Source organism: Chroicocephalus ridibundus, chromosome 2 (assembly GCF_963924245.1).
Source record: "Chroicocephalus ridibundus chromosome 2, bChrRid1.1, whole genome shotgun sequence".
NCBI lineage: Eukaryota > Metazoa > Chordata > Aves > Charadriiformes > Laridae > Chroicocephalus > Chroicocephalus ridibundus.
The window spans coordinates 37464818-37480060 of record NC_086285.1 but is presented as its reverse complement, the minus strand read 5'-3'; the positions used below and the strand labels follow the sequence as shown (position 1 = coordinate 37480060).

At 50.7% G+C, this 15243-nt stretch overlaps 2 protein-coding genes across 5 annotated transcripts; both read left to right on the top strand.

The window, feature by feature from the left end:
* Positions 1-2516: 2516 nt before the first annotated feature.
* Positions 2517-6438, top strand: HOXA10 (homeobox A10). Its single transcript, XM_063325076.1, has 2 exons — positions 2517-3516; positions 4955-6438. Exons 1-2 carry the CDS (start codon positions 2688-2690, stop codon positions 5227-5229), a joined length of 1104 nt encoding a protein of 367 aa, XP_063181146.1. The 5' UTR covers positions 2517-2687; the 3' UTR covers positions 5230-6438.
* A 2612-nt stretch (positions 6439-9050) lies between these two features.
* Positions 9051-15005, top strand: HOXA9 (homeobox A9). 4 transcript variants are annotated; one of them, XM_063325079.1, is made up of 3 exons: positions 9051-9067; positions 11822-12435; positions 12901-13736. In XM_063325079.1, the coding sequence occupies exons 2-3, from the start codon at positions 11883-11885 to the stop codon at positions 13152-13154; spliced, it is 807 nt and encodes a 268-aa protein (XP_063181149.1). In that variant the 5' UTR covers positions 9051-9067; positions 11822-11882; the 3' UTR covers positions 13155-13736. The 4 variants fall into 4 exon arrangements, 3 of the variants coding, with proteins under 3 accessions (XP_063181149.1, XP_063181150.1, XP_063181151.1); XM_063325080.1 differs by lacking the exon at positions 9051-9067 and having other exon boundaries at positions 11543-12435; positions 12901-13168; positions 13594-13732; XR_010069854.1 differs by lacking the exon at positions 9051-9067 and having other exon boundaries at positions 11545-12435; positions 12890-13168; positions 13594-13732.
* The last annotated feature ends 238 nt before the right edge of the window (positions 15006-15243 follow it).

The window sequence follows — 15243 nt, the reverse complement described above, 5'->3', positions numbered from 1 at the left end:
GAGAGGGGGCTAAAGAAAACTTAAAACGTTCCAAATTGTCCCTGGCTTCCGTGCCTTTTGTCTGATTTCCCTGCGTTAGCTCGCAGAGAGGGAGAAGAAGCCAACTACTGTTTCTTCCGATGCATTTCGAGTCGTTTTACTCCGGCTGACAAGGACTGCAACGTACTTTTATAGGCCTTTCCCCGCATTAATCCAATTTTTAAAAGGGAGCTGCTTATTTTAAAAACAGCTTTGGAAGGATTTCAAGTGTTGCTCCTCGGTTCCGTATGGCTTTTAGGTTTGCAATCCATTTCTATTTAATTTGGCAAATGCAAAATAAACATACCGCAAGAGCGGACTTCCCCGGAGTAATTTTTATACCTGAGTTGTGTAGAGAAATGTATTTGGAAGGCGGCGTTGGGGCTCACGTTTCATTTTATTTAGATCTGTATTTATAACGCTAAGCCTATTGATAATAGCCTTCCTGTATACCAGCCAATAAACCGGTGCCTTATATGGTATTAATTTTGTTAGCAGTGATATGGCCCTCATAGGAATCTGATAAGGGTTTGTCCATCGCACATTAACACATCGCGGGGTTAGTCGGCTTGGGGAAATGCAAACAATATTATAGGAGGAAATGCGAGGAAAACAAAACAAAACAAAACAAAACTCGAAGGGTTTTTTTTTCTATAGGCTGTGGGATCGGCGCCTGCCACCGCATCCCACGGGCCGGTCAGAAGGAAGCCGCGCTGTGGTGCTGGCCCCATCACGCTGGAAAAATCAGACGCCTTTTCCCGTAAAGGTTTAACGGGTATCGCGAAGTTGTAGCAGCCTCTGCCTGCCCCGGCGCTTCCCGCGGGCGCGGAGAGAGGCTGCGGGGGGGGACGACCGCCGGCTCGGCTCGCCCGCGGGAAGGGACACTCGCCTCCCGCCGCACGCAGGGACTCCTCGGGGGGAACGTCACGCTGTGGAAAAAGCATTTCCTCGTGGCAGGCAAACTGCGGGACGAGACCACGTGGGGCTTGACAGATCCGTGGGGCGGGGGGGTGGTGGGGGGAAAGGGCCGCCCCAGCCCCTGCCCCACGCTGCTCCCCGGGGCGGTTTGAACGCCGAGGGTAGGCGCCGGGGGATGCGGGGTGAGGGGGGACGCGGGTGCCGGGGGATGGGGGGCGCCGCGCCCGCCCCATCGCCACCCCGCCCGGCAAGCAGCAGCCCCGGCGCCGCCGCCAGCGGCCTCCCGGGGCACGGCAACCGGGTGCAAGGCAGCGGCTCTGGCCGGGGACGGCGCTGAAACCCGGGCGGCCGGCAGCCACTCTCCCCTTCCCGCCCTGTTGGAAGCGGAGCCCTGTCGGCCGCTGCTTCCCTGGGCAGCGTGCGGGAGAGAGGAGCGAGCTCTTTTCCTTAGGGATGTGCAGGGAGTACTGGGAGCACCCCTTGTCTAAAAAGCCCTTAGTTTCGCGGGCCAGGCAGTGAGGCGACTTCCAAATGGCATAGGCGAGAGATGATGGAAGTGAAAGCAAGCCATCATTAAGCGATTCATTAGAAAATCTATCTGTCTCTCTGTCTGCGTCCCTGTCTGTCTACTGTCTGTCTGCTACCTCTGCCACAATTACATATTGACTGGACAGGGCTTGTCTAATATCTCAGGATTCATCTGCTTACTCTTCTTTCTATTATTTAGTACAGTGCTTGTGAAAGAGACGGTGCTTTTGAAGAAGCGAAAAGTGAATGACCCAAATGGGGAAGGGAGGGCAGGGATATAAAAATGATCGCCCAAATATAAACACATCAATAAACAGGGTGCGCAGCATCCTGCGAGGATCCATTTGAACTGCTCGCGTCTGGATTCTTTCTGTGGCATATGTCTGGCTTTATATTTTAAATGGTAATCAGACCTCGGGAAGAATCCACCGTTAACTAAAGCATTAGGAGCTGCAACCGCACAATCAATCCTCCCAGAGTGGCATTGCTCCCTAAGAGATTCTTCAGCGCAGCAGCGAGCATTTTATCTCCAGGAAATTTAAGCCCAGCCTGGCGGTGATGTTAGGCTGGAAGCAACCCCCTTCCTCGGTAGTTTAACGCGAGAGGCACCAGGCCCCTTTACGGTTTCCAATGATCCGTGATAAACAATAACACGTCTTTTATTTCTTAAAAAACGAGACAATCAAATAAAATGAGCAGAGCCTGAGCATAAAACACCGGGCGAGCCGTGGCTTTATTAATTTCGTGAGACACATAGGCTGTGCAGGGAGGTGAGCAGGCACCGCTGCCGGAAAACCCAACCGCGGGGAGAGAGGAGCGATAGTAAAAGCTTCATCTGGACACGGCTTCAGCCTAGGTATAATAAACATCAGGACCGCCGGGCTATTTTATAGCGGTGCGTGTGATAAGAGAGGAAGAAAACTTGGAGCCAGGACCAGCAAAGCCCTCTCCTTCCCCTTCCCCTTCCCGGGAGCCGGGGCTCCCGCCCAGGCGCAGGCACTCGCCCATGTGGGCGAAGCGTGCGCGCCTGTGTGTATGGAAATCCATATTACATATTAATATACATCTATCTCCCAAATTCAGAGGTCGACCTGAGAGCAGCTCGGTGCATACGAAACCAGACGGGGAGGGGTTGCTGGGGAGGCCCGGGCTTCCATTGGCTGCAAGCGTCTGCCGTGGTGCGGGGGTATCTCTAATCATATTCAGCATGTTTTGCACAAGAAATGTCAGCCAGAAAGGGCTATCTGCTCCCTTCGCCAAATTATTCCACAACAATGTCATGCTCCGAGAGCCCGGCTGCAAACTCTTTTTTGGTAGACTCCTTGATCAGCTCGGGCAGAGGGGAAGCGGCGGGAGCAGGAGGCGGAGGCGGAGGAGGAGGCGGCTACTACCCCAACAGTGGTATCTACCTGCCACAAGCGTCCGATCTGTCCTACGGGCTGCAAAGCTGCGGACTTTTCCCCGTTTTGAGCAAACGCAATGAAGGTACTTCTCAAAGCATGGTCCCCAGCTCGCACCCCTGCGTGTCAGGGATGGAAGTGTGGCTAGACCCCCCCCGGTCCTGTCGCATGGAAGAGCCGGAGAGCCAGCAGGCCACCTCGTGCTCCTTCGCTCCAAGCATTAAGGAGGAGAGCTCCTACTGCCTCTATGACTCAGAGAAATGCCCCAAGGGCTCGGCCGCCACGGACCTCGCTCCCTTCCCCCGGCTGAGCGCCGAGGCCGGCCCGGCCGGCGGCGGCGGCGGCGGCGGTGGGGTCCCGGTCCCGGGCTACTTCCGCCTCTCCCAGGCTTATGGCACCTCCAAGAGCTACGGCGCGGGGTCGGCCGGGGCTGCCCCCTTCCCTCCGCAGCCCCCCGGCCGCTTCCAGACGCCTCCATCTTTGCCTCCCGTCCCGGACGCGGGGAGGAAGGAGGACGAGGAGCGCTCCCCCAGCCCCTTGGCGTGTGTCTCCCAGAGGGAGGACGAGACTCAGGCTTCATCTTCCACCGCAGAGGAGCTCTCTCCAGCTCCGTCGGAGAGCAGCAAAGCCTCTCCCGAGAAAGAGCCCGTAGGTAAGCGAATGATGATGGTGATGTTTGTTTTGTTTTGTTTTGTTTTAAAAAGAAAAAAAGGAGAAAAGAAAGCGGTTGAGGATCATAGTGGCATCGCGATGCGAAAGGAAGATCCCAGCTGCCCCGCGGGGCTGCCAAGAAGCGCTGCTCAGACTGACCTTCTGAACTTTGTAATATTCGGGCATGGGGTTGCCGTAAAAATTAATGTCCATCCTATAGTTTAAAACCCTTGGAGCCTCCGTTCTGGGCGACTTTAGCCTGCATGCTGCTTAAACATATAGAAAAACAAGATCAATCTTTCCCCTGTGATGTGAAGGTGCCTACCAGATAACAGAGATGTTTGTAAAGCATCCAAAATAAGCAATAGGCAGTGCCAATAAATAAACCTATTAACGCGGTAAGTTATATTTTACGATCCAGAATGCTTTTCGGAATAACAGCCGCGCTGAAATGTGCCATCTATGAACTGCTATCAAATTAGACTGATGAATGCACCGCGAATATCCTTCAGCGTCTACACTAGATAACAGGGCTGTTATTTATTCATTTGCTTATTTATTTCCCTTTCGGGCCCCCATGGCAAAAAAAAAAAAATCTCCCCTTCCCTGGGCGGCAGACTTTTCAGACTCTTCTCTCCTGCCGCATTTCAGACGCCCTGTTATTCCTTCAGGCGCCCCGTTGGAAAATAATAAGATCAAAACAAAACAAAACAAAAAAAAAAGAAAGCAGAAAACTACCAGAGAGCCAACCCCAAACCACGAACCACCCCGAGCCATCGAGGGATCGGTGTTACCTCTTTCTCAGCCGGTTCCACTGATAGGAATAAACACCCTGCAGCGGGGGATTTTTAATATCTTTTTGGTGGTTTTGGTTATTTTTTTCCTCCCCCGAAATGGTTGGAAAAGAGAGGGCCGGGGCGAGGCTCCCCGGGAAGGCAGGGGCTGGAGGCAGGGAGGCTCCGTCTCCCCAGCTCACCTTGTTTTCCGCCTCCAGAGCACACTTACAAAGTTCAGATCCGCAGGCTTTGTTTTTTTTTGAAGCAGGTGCCTGGGGGGCGCGGGGGGTGAAAACCGACCCCAGGCCACTCACCAAACCGTCCCTCAGTAACAGTGGGCTCGGAGCGGCCGAGAGGGAGCGGGCAAAAGCCTGTTTTGGGGGGTCGGAGATGGGCTGCCCAACGGGACAGGCTGCCCTGCCGGAGGCTCCCCGTAGCTTTTGGAGCAGAGGCAGAATTTCCCGGGAGGACCTTTGGGAAACCTCTTGGAAGCTCTCGGTTCCCACAAGGACACCCCGCATTCCAACTCCCCACAGCTGGCGGAGAGAGCCCCCCGCACACACACATACAGAGATGCTCCATCCACCCTCTCCCCTCCCACCCCCCCAGCTCTTCGCCTTCCTACCCGCTGGTAACGTCCCTTTTTTACTTTCTCAAAACTAGGCAATTCAAAAGGAGAAAATGCAGCAAACTGGCTCACGGCAAAAAGTGGCAGAAAGAAACGGTGCCCCTATACCAAGCATCAAACTCTCGAGCTGGAAAAGGAGTTTCTATTCAATATGTACCTGACTCGTGAGCGTCGCCTAGAGATCAGCCGCACAGTCCACCTCACAGACAGACAAGTTAAAATCTGGTTTCAGAACCGCAGAATGAAACTGAAGAAAATGAACAGAGAGAATAGGATTCGGGAGCTCACAGCCAACTTTAATTTCTCTTGATGAACCTATAAACACATCTTTATGGTTTAAAGAGCCAGTATCATTTTCCTAGGCTGTAGTCATCCGCACCTGTATGGATTAACGATTTTTAGGCGTTCTCAATATGTCCTTAACCTCTTAAGAGCTACTTTGGGGTGGGGGGGAGGACTAAAGCCACGCTAATGCACAAAATGCCGTGCGTGGACCTCCCCGCTTCCTTCGGCCTTCCCCGGGGCCGATTTATTCCTTTAAGCTTTGAAACACAGAAATACCATTTCAGGAGCTGCAAATATCTTTCCCCTCTGAAATCTCTCTCTGAAAAGTAAACAAGCTCGGTTAAAGGCGCATTCTTTTAAATTATAAGCGGTGTAACGTGGACTGTACGTAGCTGCAGAATGAAGAATTTAAGCCTCGCCATATTTCTATACATTCGGTACTTTTCCCCCCTCCGTTTTCCTTTTCTCCCCCCTCCCCCCGTTTTTCTTCGAAAAGCAGGACTTACAATAATGAAATGCAGGCATCCTTTAAAAGGGCTTCATGGGAACGGGTGTTAAGAGCGATTTTTTTTTGTTTTTTGCTTTACCTTAAAAGTCAATATTACAGCTTTAAAATTGGCCAGGAAAATGAAATCTCTTCTCTTTAAAGATATAAAAGAGTTCGTGTTGCTCATGGACTAAATTATGACACTTACCTCTGAATTTCTCTCGCTCTTTCTGGTTGTAGATATTTACTTAATGTAGTTTTGCTTAAATATGTGGAATTAGTGATCTTTTTTTGTCTATAAATAACGTTACCTTTGGTAACGCATGACAAGCACACATAAATTCCCCCTTGAGAAGAAAGTAGTCACTTTTTCCTCACTAATTTCACTGAAAAGTATATATCCTGAACATCAGAAGGACTTTCTGAGCCAGAGTCTGAGATTGCGAGGGAGAATATGTTCGTCTTCCTTTATACTGTGAAGTTACATGCATTAAAGGGTCAAACATATAGGTGAAAAAAATTTAAAAAGAGAAAAAAAAGAAAGAAGGGGAAAAACTATAAATACAGATATGTATAAATGTCTATTATTATTAAAATGCCGGTACTGTTTTAAGCAAATGCATTCTATCGTTATTATAAATGTTAGTTCTAGCTATATCTAGTTCTTACCTTAAATCGGAATAAATTAATATTGTAATGCTGCTGTGCGTGAAAAAGACGATGTTTATGTTCTCATAGAAGAATAAAAAACCGTGGAATGAATCCTTTTAATTTTACCTCTTTTTGTGACTGTTTATCCTCAGGTTCTACTTTATGTCTTCGAGAACTTTTACAACAGGAATAGTTGCCTAAACCCCCTGCAATTACTTTAGGAATCTATTTAAATATTACCTAGACGGTCGTAATTTGTCTGGGCCATATAGCGATGGTGCTCTAAGGTTTGTCGGCTTTTGTTCAGTTTTATGACTTGCTAGTATATCTGGATTGTTGCTGTCTTGAACGAGTGGTTTCAGTTGACTGAGGAGCTGCATAGACTGAGGAAGCAAATTACTATTTCTTGAGGGTAGGGAAACGATTTTTTATTATATTTTTTTTTTTTAAATCAAACACCTACAAGTGTGCGGAGATGTTTAACTCCAGAGGACGGTGACAAAAATCTAGCTTTATCTCAGGGCTGAGAAGAAATCGTAAAGGTGAGCGCATGGGGGTGGGGGGGGACCCCAGCCTCGTCTCCCTGCCAGCGGGCCCCTCCAGACAAGGCTACTCCCTACCTGGCTGCATGTGGACATGTGGAAGGGCTTATTACACCCAGGCTGCTTTTTTTTTTTTTTTTTTTTTTTTTTTTGCATCCTCCCTTCCTTGCTGCATGTTTAGCTAATAGACTCTTGCACAAAGGGAAGGCAAAAGGAGGGCTGGGAGAAGAGCCACAGCTAATGCTTCTTTGCAGGGTATGTGTGTGCCGGGAGGAGGGGGGACAGACTTTGAACCCGGGCTTACTGGGAGCCGTTAGCTTTTCATGATGTAACATTGCCGTGCACGGCCTTTTTCTTCCCGATTGCATCTGCATGGAGAGGCGAAAGCTGCCCGGGGGTGGGGTGGGGGGTGTGTGTTATTATATTTCTCTCTTGTTTTCATTAACCCACCCGAGGCTGGCCGGGGGGCGCGGAGGGGCGCCGGCGGGGCGGGCGAGAGGGATGTTTTAGTCACGTTTCTGGTTTTATTTTCGTAGCGGGATCCTTGCGTTAAAGACCACGGCAATGGGGAAAGTAATTATTAGCGCCTGAGAACTGCTCTGTGGTTTAGGTAGTTTCATGTTGTTGGGGCTCCACCTTTCTCTCTACAGCACGAAACTGCCTTAATTACTTCAGTTGATATCATCACCAGGTATGCTTGGTGCGAGGGTCTTTTCTGCCCGAAGAAATCTTAGCGCTGAAGTGATCTGTAGGCGTCAAGTCCCAATGCCATTGTTCCCCATCTGCAACGGAGCCTCCTTTGATTCCTCAGATAAACACGGCAGCCGAGGGGGGAAGCTTGACAAGTTCTTCAAGGTTAGATAGCTCCTAAGCGAGTCCCTGCCTGCTTGCGGGATTTTAATATATCTCGTAGGCTGCATTCAAGGTCAGGTGCGTTTTTGCATTCTGCTCGGCGTGGGTCGAGCTCGGGGCGGGGGGGCGGGGGGGGCCGGGGGACGGGAGGGGGGGCATGTCGGCGGGGTGGGTGCTGTTTTTATTTTTCTGTCTGGATTTATTAAAAAAACAGAGACCCAGAAGGCTGCTTGGGGGAGGGGGGTGGGGAGAGATCAAGTCTGCCGGCCCCACTCCGCGCAACAGCACAAACAAGGCCCGGGAGCGCAGGGCCCGCGGCCGGGAGGACCCGACTCGCGGCGGGGGTGCTCGGCCCCACAGGCGGTTCTCACCCCCCGACACCCGTGGGGGGTGGCTGGTGCCCGCCGGGGCCTGTGGCAGGGCTCCGCCGTCCCCGCACCGCCGCCCGTCGGGCCCGCTCCCCCGAGGCTGCCCCGCAAGGCCTCGGTTACGATCACGATTGCGGCGCGGGCGCGGGCGCTCTCCGCGGCGGCGGAACGGGCAACAGCGACCTCTCCGGGCCCGCAGCCACCGCCGCCGCCGCCGCCTTTTGTTGTCCGCAGCGCGACCGCGGGCAGGGGCGGCCTCCCGCCGGGCCCTCAGCGCCGGCACGGCAGCGGAAAGGCAGGGAAGGGAAAGGGCAGAAAGCTCACTCGTTGGGGGACTTTATTTCTATTTATTGTTTTTAGTGGCCGGGATTATTTTTGCCTAAAAAAAAAAAAAAAAATTAAAAGAAACACCGACAGAACAAACTACAAACTTTTTCGAAACTCCGGGCTGGGCTGCAGGGAGCTCAGAGGAGTTCAGATAGCGGATTTTAGCTAGAGCTATCCTAGCCGCTTCCTTAGAGGAGGAGACGTCCTCGGCTGGGGCAGGAGCAGAGCTCTACGTCGCAGTCAAATTTAAGTGCTTGTGGCTGCCTCTACACACACTGTGCGCCTGACGGGCTTTCTGCTGGGTCTTGTGTACGTACAGGGTGTGTATTTACAGTGTATATGTCTGTGCGTGCCTCTATGGCGTTTGTTTGTACATAGGTTTGCCTCTGCCCTTTATTTCCCATTTGAATTGCATCATCCTGATTTTGGACCGCTTCCCCCAAATTCTGAGTCATTTTTTCTCTCCGCTGTGCCAAAACCACCTCCGTGCATTCGTAGCACCGGCGATTCCGTGAGAGAGGTTTGCAGTGGCAGGAAACCCTAGGAAAAGGCGATCCTGAACTTCCCGTTCAGGGAAGAGACCGACAACGCCCGCGGATTCCTGCTCCGCGCCCGAGTACACTCCGCGCCTCCGCGGTGCGTGGCTAATGAAGCAGGGCTTGCAGATGCCCCCAGCTTAAAAAACGACGGGGCCCTTCCTGTTGCAGCCGGGGGTAAGAGCTAGGGAATGGGAGCTCTGCTGATTTGATTATATCGGGATGGAGGGCAGAGAGTATTTTTATTTAGGCACGATCGCTCCAGCGGTGCTCCGTTCCTGGGAATTCCGATTTCATGTCACAATTTGATGTAGAGGTCTGTCTTTGCCCGGTTTGGGGTGTAAGGGTGTAAGCCACCAAAACCTTAACTAATTTGCAAGGCAAATTGTACGAAGCCCCCGCTGTCCCCACTAGCCCTGGTGGCTCGTATGAAAAACGTACTTTGGGGAAAAATGGGTGTAAAAGGACGAAGAGAGAGGCGAATGCTCCAGCGTTGTTATCAGCAACGTGACCGCGTGAAAAATGTCTGTAATTATTTACTATATTTTATCTCTGGCTTTCTGTACACCCTCTCCTGCCGCTTGGATGCCGGCAGTGAACAAACGCAGAATTTTACAGGGAAATAAAAATGCAGGCGCGTTCTCTTAAACGTTACTGTTATTGTTATTCATTTGCTATTATTTTTGGTGAGGAACCAAAAAAATGAAACCCGCTGCAAGTTGAGAACCCAAATTCGAATATAAACATTCAGGACTCCTGCAGCTAAGATTATTTTTTCTGAATGGAAAAAGGAAGTTCTACAATCACATTTCACCACAGCTGACTCTTAATAATAAATACAAATGACGTCGAGTTCCGTCTTTCCAGGAAAGAAATACAATTATTTTTTTCTATTACGGCGTGTCTATAGAATGGCCACAAAAAACAACAGAGGAGAGCTTTATTTGCATTTTTAAAATTGTTAGAAAATAACGGGCTCCTTGTTTGTGGAAACCTTGCAACTGTTCCGTAATTTTCGAACTCTAATGGGGGATAATAGTTTCATTATGGGTCTTTGTAATCTTGAATGGGGGGAGAGAGCGTTGTTAAAATAGGATCTCCGTAAGATTTCGGATTAAACTGTTGGGAAGACATGAAAAGAAAAAGAAAGAGAGAAGGAGAGAGGGGGAGAGAGGGAGCGAGACAGCCCACATAGCGATGTAAAACTAATTAGAACCACACTTTCGCATGCACAATATTTACACGTGATTTTAATTATTACTCAGCCGTCCCTACTACTTGCTGGGCTCTATTTTCAATAAAAGATATTTCGAGTAAACTGAGCCTCTCGCGGAGATTTTTTGTGCCCCCTGCAGCCCCACTGACCGCGCTCCTTCGCCAACCGTGGGGACAAACAGCGTGAGCGTCCGCCGGAGAAAAATCAGGGAGTCACAGGCGTATTTGCAAAGCGCTCAGCCAGGACTTTAATTCCTAACACTGGACTTGGATCTGGCCGCCTCTTACTTTCCCCCCGCGCACCCTCCCCTCCTTCTGCGGAGGACTGTAACCCTCCGCTCGGTTTCCGATGCCGCTAAGCGTGCGTCCTGCAGTCAAAGGAGGTGCCAGCAAATAACTAACTATATTTGCACATAAATTTGATTCACCAGAATGCGGGGACGGCCGACTGCGAGCGCCCCTTTGATAGCCGCCCTGAGAAGCGGGGTGCCTTTCGGCAGCGGGGAGACGGGGCTTTTTCTCCCCTTTCCCCCCGCTGCTTGCCTGCATAGTTAAAGAATTAATCGTAGCGATAAATACCGCCGCCCGGCTCTACCCGCGCTCCGTCCCTCCCGGCCGGGACGGCTGCTCCGTTCCGCTCCGGAGCTCCGGCCGCCGCCGCCGCCCGGCCCCGGCTCCGGCTCCTCTCCCCGGCCTGGCGAGGGGGCTCCCCGGTCACCGCGGCCCCGTCCAAGGGCAGGGGCGGGCGGGCAGGCGGTGCGGGGAGGACGAGGAGGGTGTTTCGGTCACTGCCGCGCTCTGCCCGGGTGGTGAAGTGCAGTTTGGTGCGGGCCAAGCCTAATATACGGAGCCAGCGCCTGCCCCGGTCCTCCTCCGGCCGGGCGGGGAGGGCCGGCTCGGCGGCGCGGTTTACGGAAAGGGGATACGTTGAATTTGACTTTCCGCTGCCAGCTCCGAGCCGAACTGAACGGTATTATTTACAGTGAGTTCCCAAACTAAACACAATAGTATAATTTAACCTTTCCAAGCACTCGTAAATTTTTACGGCTGTGAAACACAGCGATGCAAATGAGCGCGCTCATAGTTACTGACTTAATAACAACCCCGTGGCTCCCGAAACAATAACTCCTTATGAAATATAATAAATATATATTTAAATACAGTATACCGCAACTGCTATTTTGCTTTTTTTATTGCTTCAATTATTGTATAATTTTATGTGAAGGTCTCCGATCACAAGGGTGGTGGTTTTGTGTTGTTTTTTTTTTTTTTTTCGCGGGGAACACGACCCACTGATGGGATGATTAATTATGATATAAAATAGTCCGCTTAAACGAAAAAAAAAAAAAAAGAGGAAAGAGAGAGAGAGAAAGAGGGAAAGGGGGGGCTGTAATACGGAATCTGATCTTTTAATCTCAGTTGGCCGCAATTAAAACAAACCCCGCCGTATAACTCCAATATCCCTTTGCATAAAAACATATGGCCTCGCTATAAAAATTATGGCTGGAAAACACTGACCCATTAATAGCCCGCGGACTGATTTATACTTTATTGTTCTGCTCCCCCCGCCACGTGACCGGGGCAGCCAATGGGCGCCCGGGCTGCCCTCAACTTATTACTGACTCTACTTCTCCGCCAGCACCAAGTTGTTACGTGAAACCCGCAGCCCCGAACCGCGGCGGGTCCGCCGCCCGCCCGCCATGTCGGCTCCCGGGACCCTCAGCAATTACTACGTGGACTCCTTCCTGGTGGCGGAGGGGGACGAGCTGGCGGCGCCCCGCTACGCCCCCGCCCCGCTGGGGCCGCCGCCGCCGCCGCCACCGCGGCCGGCGGGGCTGGCCGAGCACCCCGAGCTGGCCCCCTGCAGCTTCCAGCCCAAGGCGCCCGTCTTCGGCCCCCCCTGGAGCCCCGCGCACCCGGCCGGCGCCAGCGGCGTCCCCGCCGTCTACCACCACCCCTACGCGCACCACCAGGCACCGCCCGACGGCAGGTACATGCGTTCGTGGCTTGAGCCTGTGCCGGGCTCCTTGTCTTTCCCCGGGTTACCTACCGGCAGGCATTACGGCATTAAACCTGAACCGCTGGCGGCCAGGAGGGCTGACTGTACCACGTTTGACACTCACACTTTGTCTCTCTCTGATTATGCTTGTGGTTCTCCTCCAGTTGATAGGGATAAGCAAAGCCACGAAGGCGCATTCTCTGAAAGCAATGGAGAAAGTGAGGCAAACGGAGAGAAACCGCAGATCGATCCAAGTAAGTGGGACTGCGGGGGTAATGGACTTCAGGGCGCTGCGCCGGCGGCGGGGAGGTGTCGAAGCGCTGGGGCTAATTACGCGGCTGAGCACCGGCTGCCGCCGCCGCTCCGAGCTCGCCGGGGTCTGCCATCTGCAAAAGCCAGCGCTGCCTTTCGCAGGCTCGAACGGGATGTAGGATGGCTGGGGCTTTTCCAGGCTGAAAGGAAAACAAAAAACCCACCCGACAACTGCAACTTAAACAAAAAAAAAAACCAAACAAAAACAAAAAGAAAGGCAAAACCTGCCCACTCCTGCCCCAGCCACCCCAGCAAACTCCAGCAGGACGTATTCGCATCCTACTCCTGCCCCGCCGCGCTCCCACGCGTGGGCAAAGGCCGGGGAGAAAGAGGGTGCTTAGAAAGCGTTGGATGGGAATCTGATCTTTTTTTTTTTTTTTTTTTTTTTTTCTTGAGACGGCTCGCAGGCCGGGGCGGCTGTTGCGGGGCTGAGAGCAGAAATCTCGCCGTTGACTTGGTGTCGTGTCCCCCCCCCGTCCCTTCCCCCTTCGTCTCGGTGGAAAACCCCGGGCTGGATGCTTCCAGGGCTGCGGGACTGGTGGCAGAGCGCCTCGGGATTGCTACCGCGATTAACGCCGTGCGAATAAGGGTGCTAAGCGGGCGAGGCTTTAATTCTGCCAGCTGTAGGCTGACTCGCCAGCTCCCTGGGTCTTGCCAGTGATGACACGGGAGAAGGTCGAAATTAAAATGTGAAACAATTTCGATGACATGTTGGTCTGGCTGGTCACTCCCCGGGCTGGCACTTCGGCGGGGGTGGGGGGGAGTCGGGGTGCGTGGGGAGGCCAGGAAGGAGGGAGGGAGCTAGCAGAGAGAGAGGAGGAGAAAGTATTTTAAAATTGCATCCTACAAACAATAAAAAAGGCGAGGGGAGGCGGGGGCGGTGGGGCTTTGCCGCGTGTGGTTGCGTGTGACCTCTCCATGTGTCTGTATTTTGGAGTCCATTGTGCCTCACCGTCCCTCTGTGCCTGGGGAAAGGAGAGCCACTTCCTAAACCCCACTATCGGGACACCTACGCGGCTGGTCCTGCGTGGGTCTCCCTCCCCAGCCCCCCTCACTCCCCCCGCCCCGAGCCTGAACTTCTCCTGTTGTTTTCGTTGTAGATAATCCAGCTGCAAACTGGCTCCACGCAAGGTCCACCAGGAAAAAGCGATGCCCTTACACCAAGCATCAGACGCTGGAACTGGAGAAGGAGTTTCTGTTCAATATGTATCTCACTAGGGACCGCAGATACGAGGTGGCCAGACTCCTCAATTTAACTGAGAGACAAGTGAAAATCTGGTTTCAGAACAGAAGGATGAAAATGAAGAAAATCAACAAGGATCGAGCGAAGGACGAATGATGGCGACATGCGGGTTACATTGAAAATGCGTAAAGTAAAAAAAAAAAAAAAAAAAAGTTGCAAACAAAACAAACAAACAAAATCCTCCCCTCGAGCCCTGCCATGCAATGCGTCTGGGTCCAGGCCTCATTTTTTTCCCTTGGCAAATTCTGATAATGATTGTACCTTGATTGTCACAGAGGCCAGTTTGCCAGGAGAGGTGCAGTAAGACTTTTAATTTTCTAATAGGAAAGAAAAAGGGGGCATTAGCGCGAAAAGGCTGTTTAGCTGGCTTGTATAAATCTACCTGTTTCTTCACTTACGTCAAGAAAAAAAAAAGAAAAAAGCAAAAGAAAAAAACTACCTTTTCATAATGCACAACTATTTACGGACTGTATAGTTTAGTCTATGTAGTTAATTTTATTCGCTCTTTGCGCGGCAGAGATCTCTCTGCTCTAATACTTGAACACTGTGTTTTATTGTGGTAATTATGTTTGTGACTCAATTTATGTGCTTGGGTGCTGTACCGGATGTAATGGTGTAAGCTAGAATTCAATTTGAACTCAGGTTGTTTATTATAAAAATTGCATAGAGTATAGCTCTGTAGTGTATTAAGTCTTTTCTGTATAATTAGACAGTTAACCTTTGATTGTAAAATATATATTATATATCCCAACACACACACACAAAAAAAAAAAAGTAGAAAAAAAGTTCGTCCGGGATGTCTGAGAATTACGGTTCTCAAAATATTGAAGCAAGTCATTTTAGTATGCACAGTTGATATATATATAGTACTGTCTTTGTCAGTTGTATATATAATCTATATATTAAAAAAGTAAATAAACAGACTAGCTTAAATATTGTTTTTGCACCAGTGAGCAGTTATCAGATTTCGGAGCTATACGTATATGTGAAAAGGGTAACTACCTATGGTTTACGTTTTAATTTTAATCGAATGATTTGATGGTTATTGTAATGAAGGTTAATTTTATTGATAATAAATTATACGCTATAAAAACCTACATTTGGTTATTGTAAATTTGTATCGATTTAAAAAAAATAAATCTGGGAAGTTATGTTGATGCAGAACGTACACTGTCTATTTTGAAATAGTTACCTCATGGCCTACTGACCAAATCATTGTGTTGAAATGATATTTAACTTTTTGCCAAATAAAATATATTGATTCTTTTACATTTTGTGATGTTCTAAGCTTATTAAAGGAGGGTTTTTTCCACGGCACACCAGCAGACGTGGCAGGGCTAGGGCAGCTGCGGAGGCCAGGCGAGTAGCAGTGTTATTTCTCAGCCAAGGCAAACCCACGGTTCTATAAACGCAGACCCCAGGGGATGAAAATTTGGGCTTATTTTCGTCCTAAACGAGCAGATTTAGGTCCTAAACGCCATTGCTTCGCTGAGAGGAGGCACGGCTT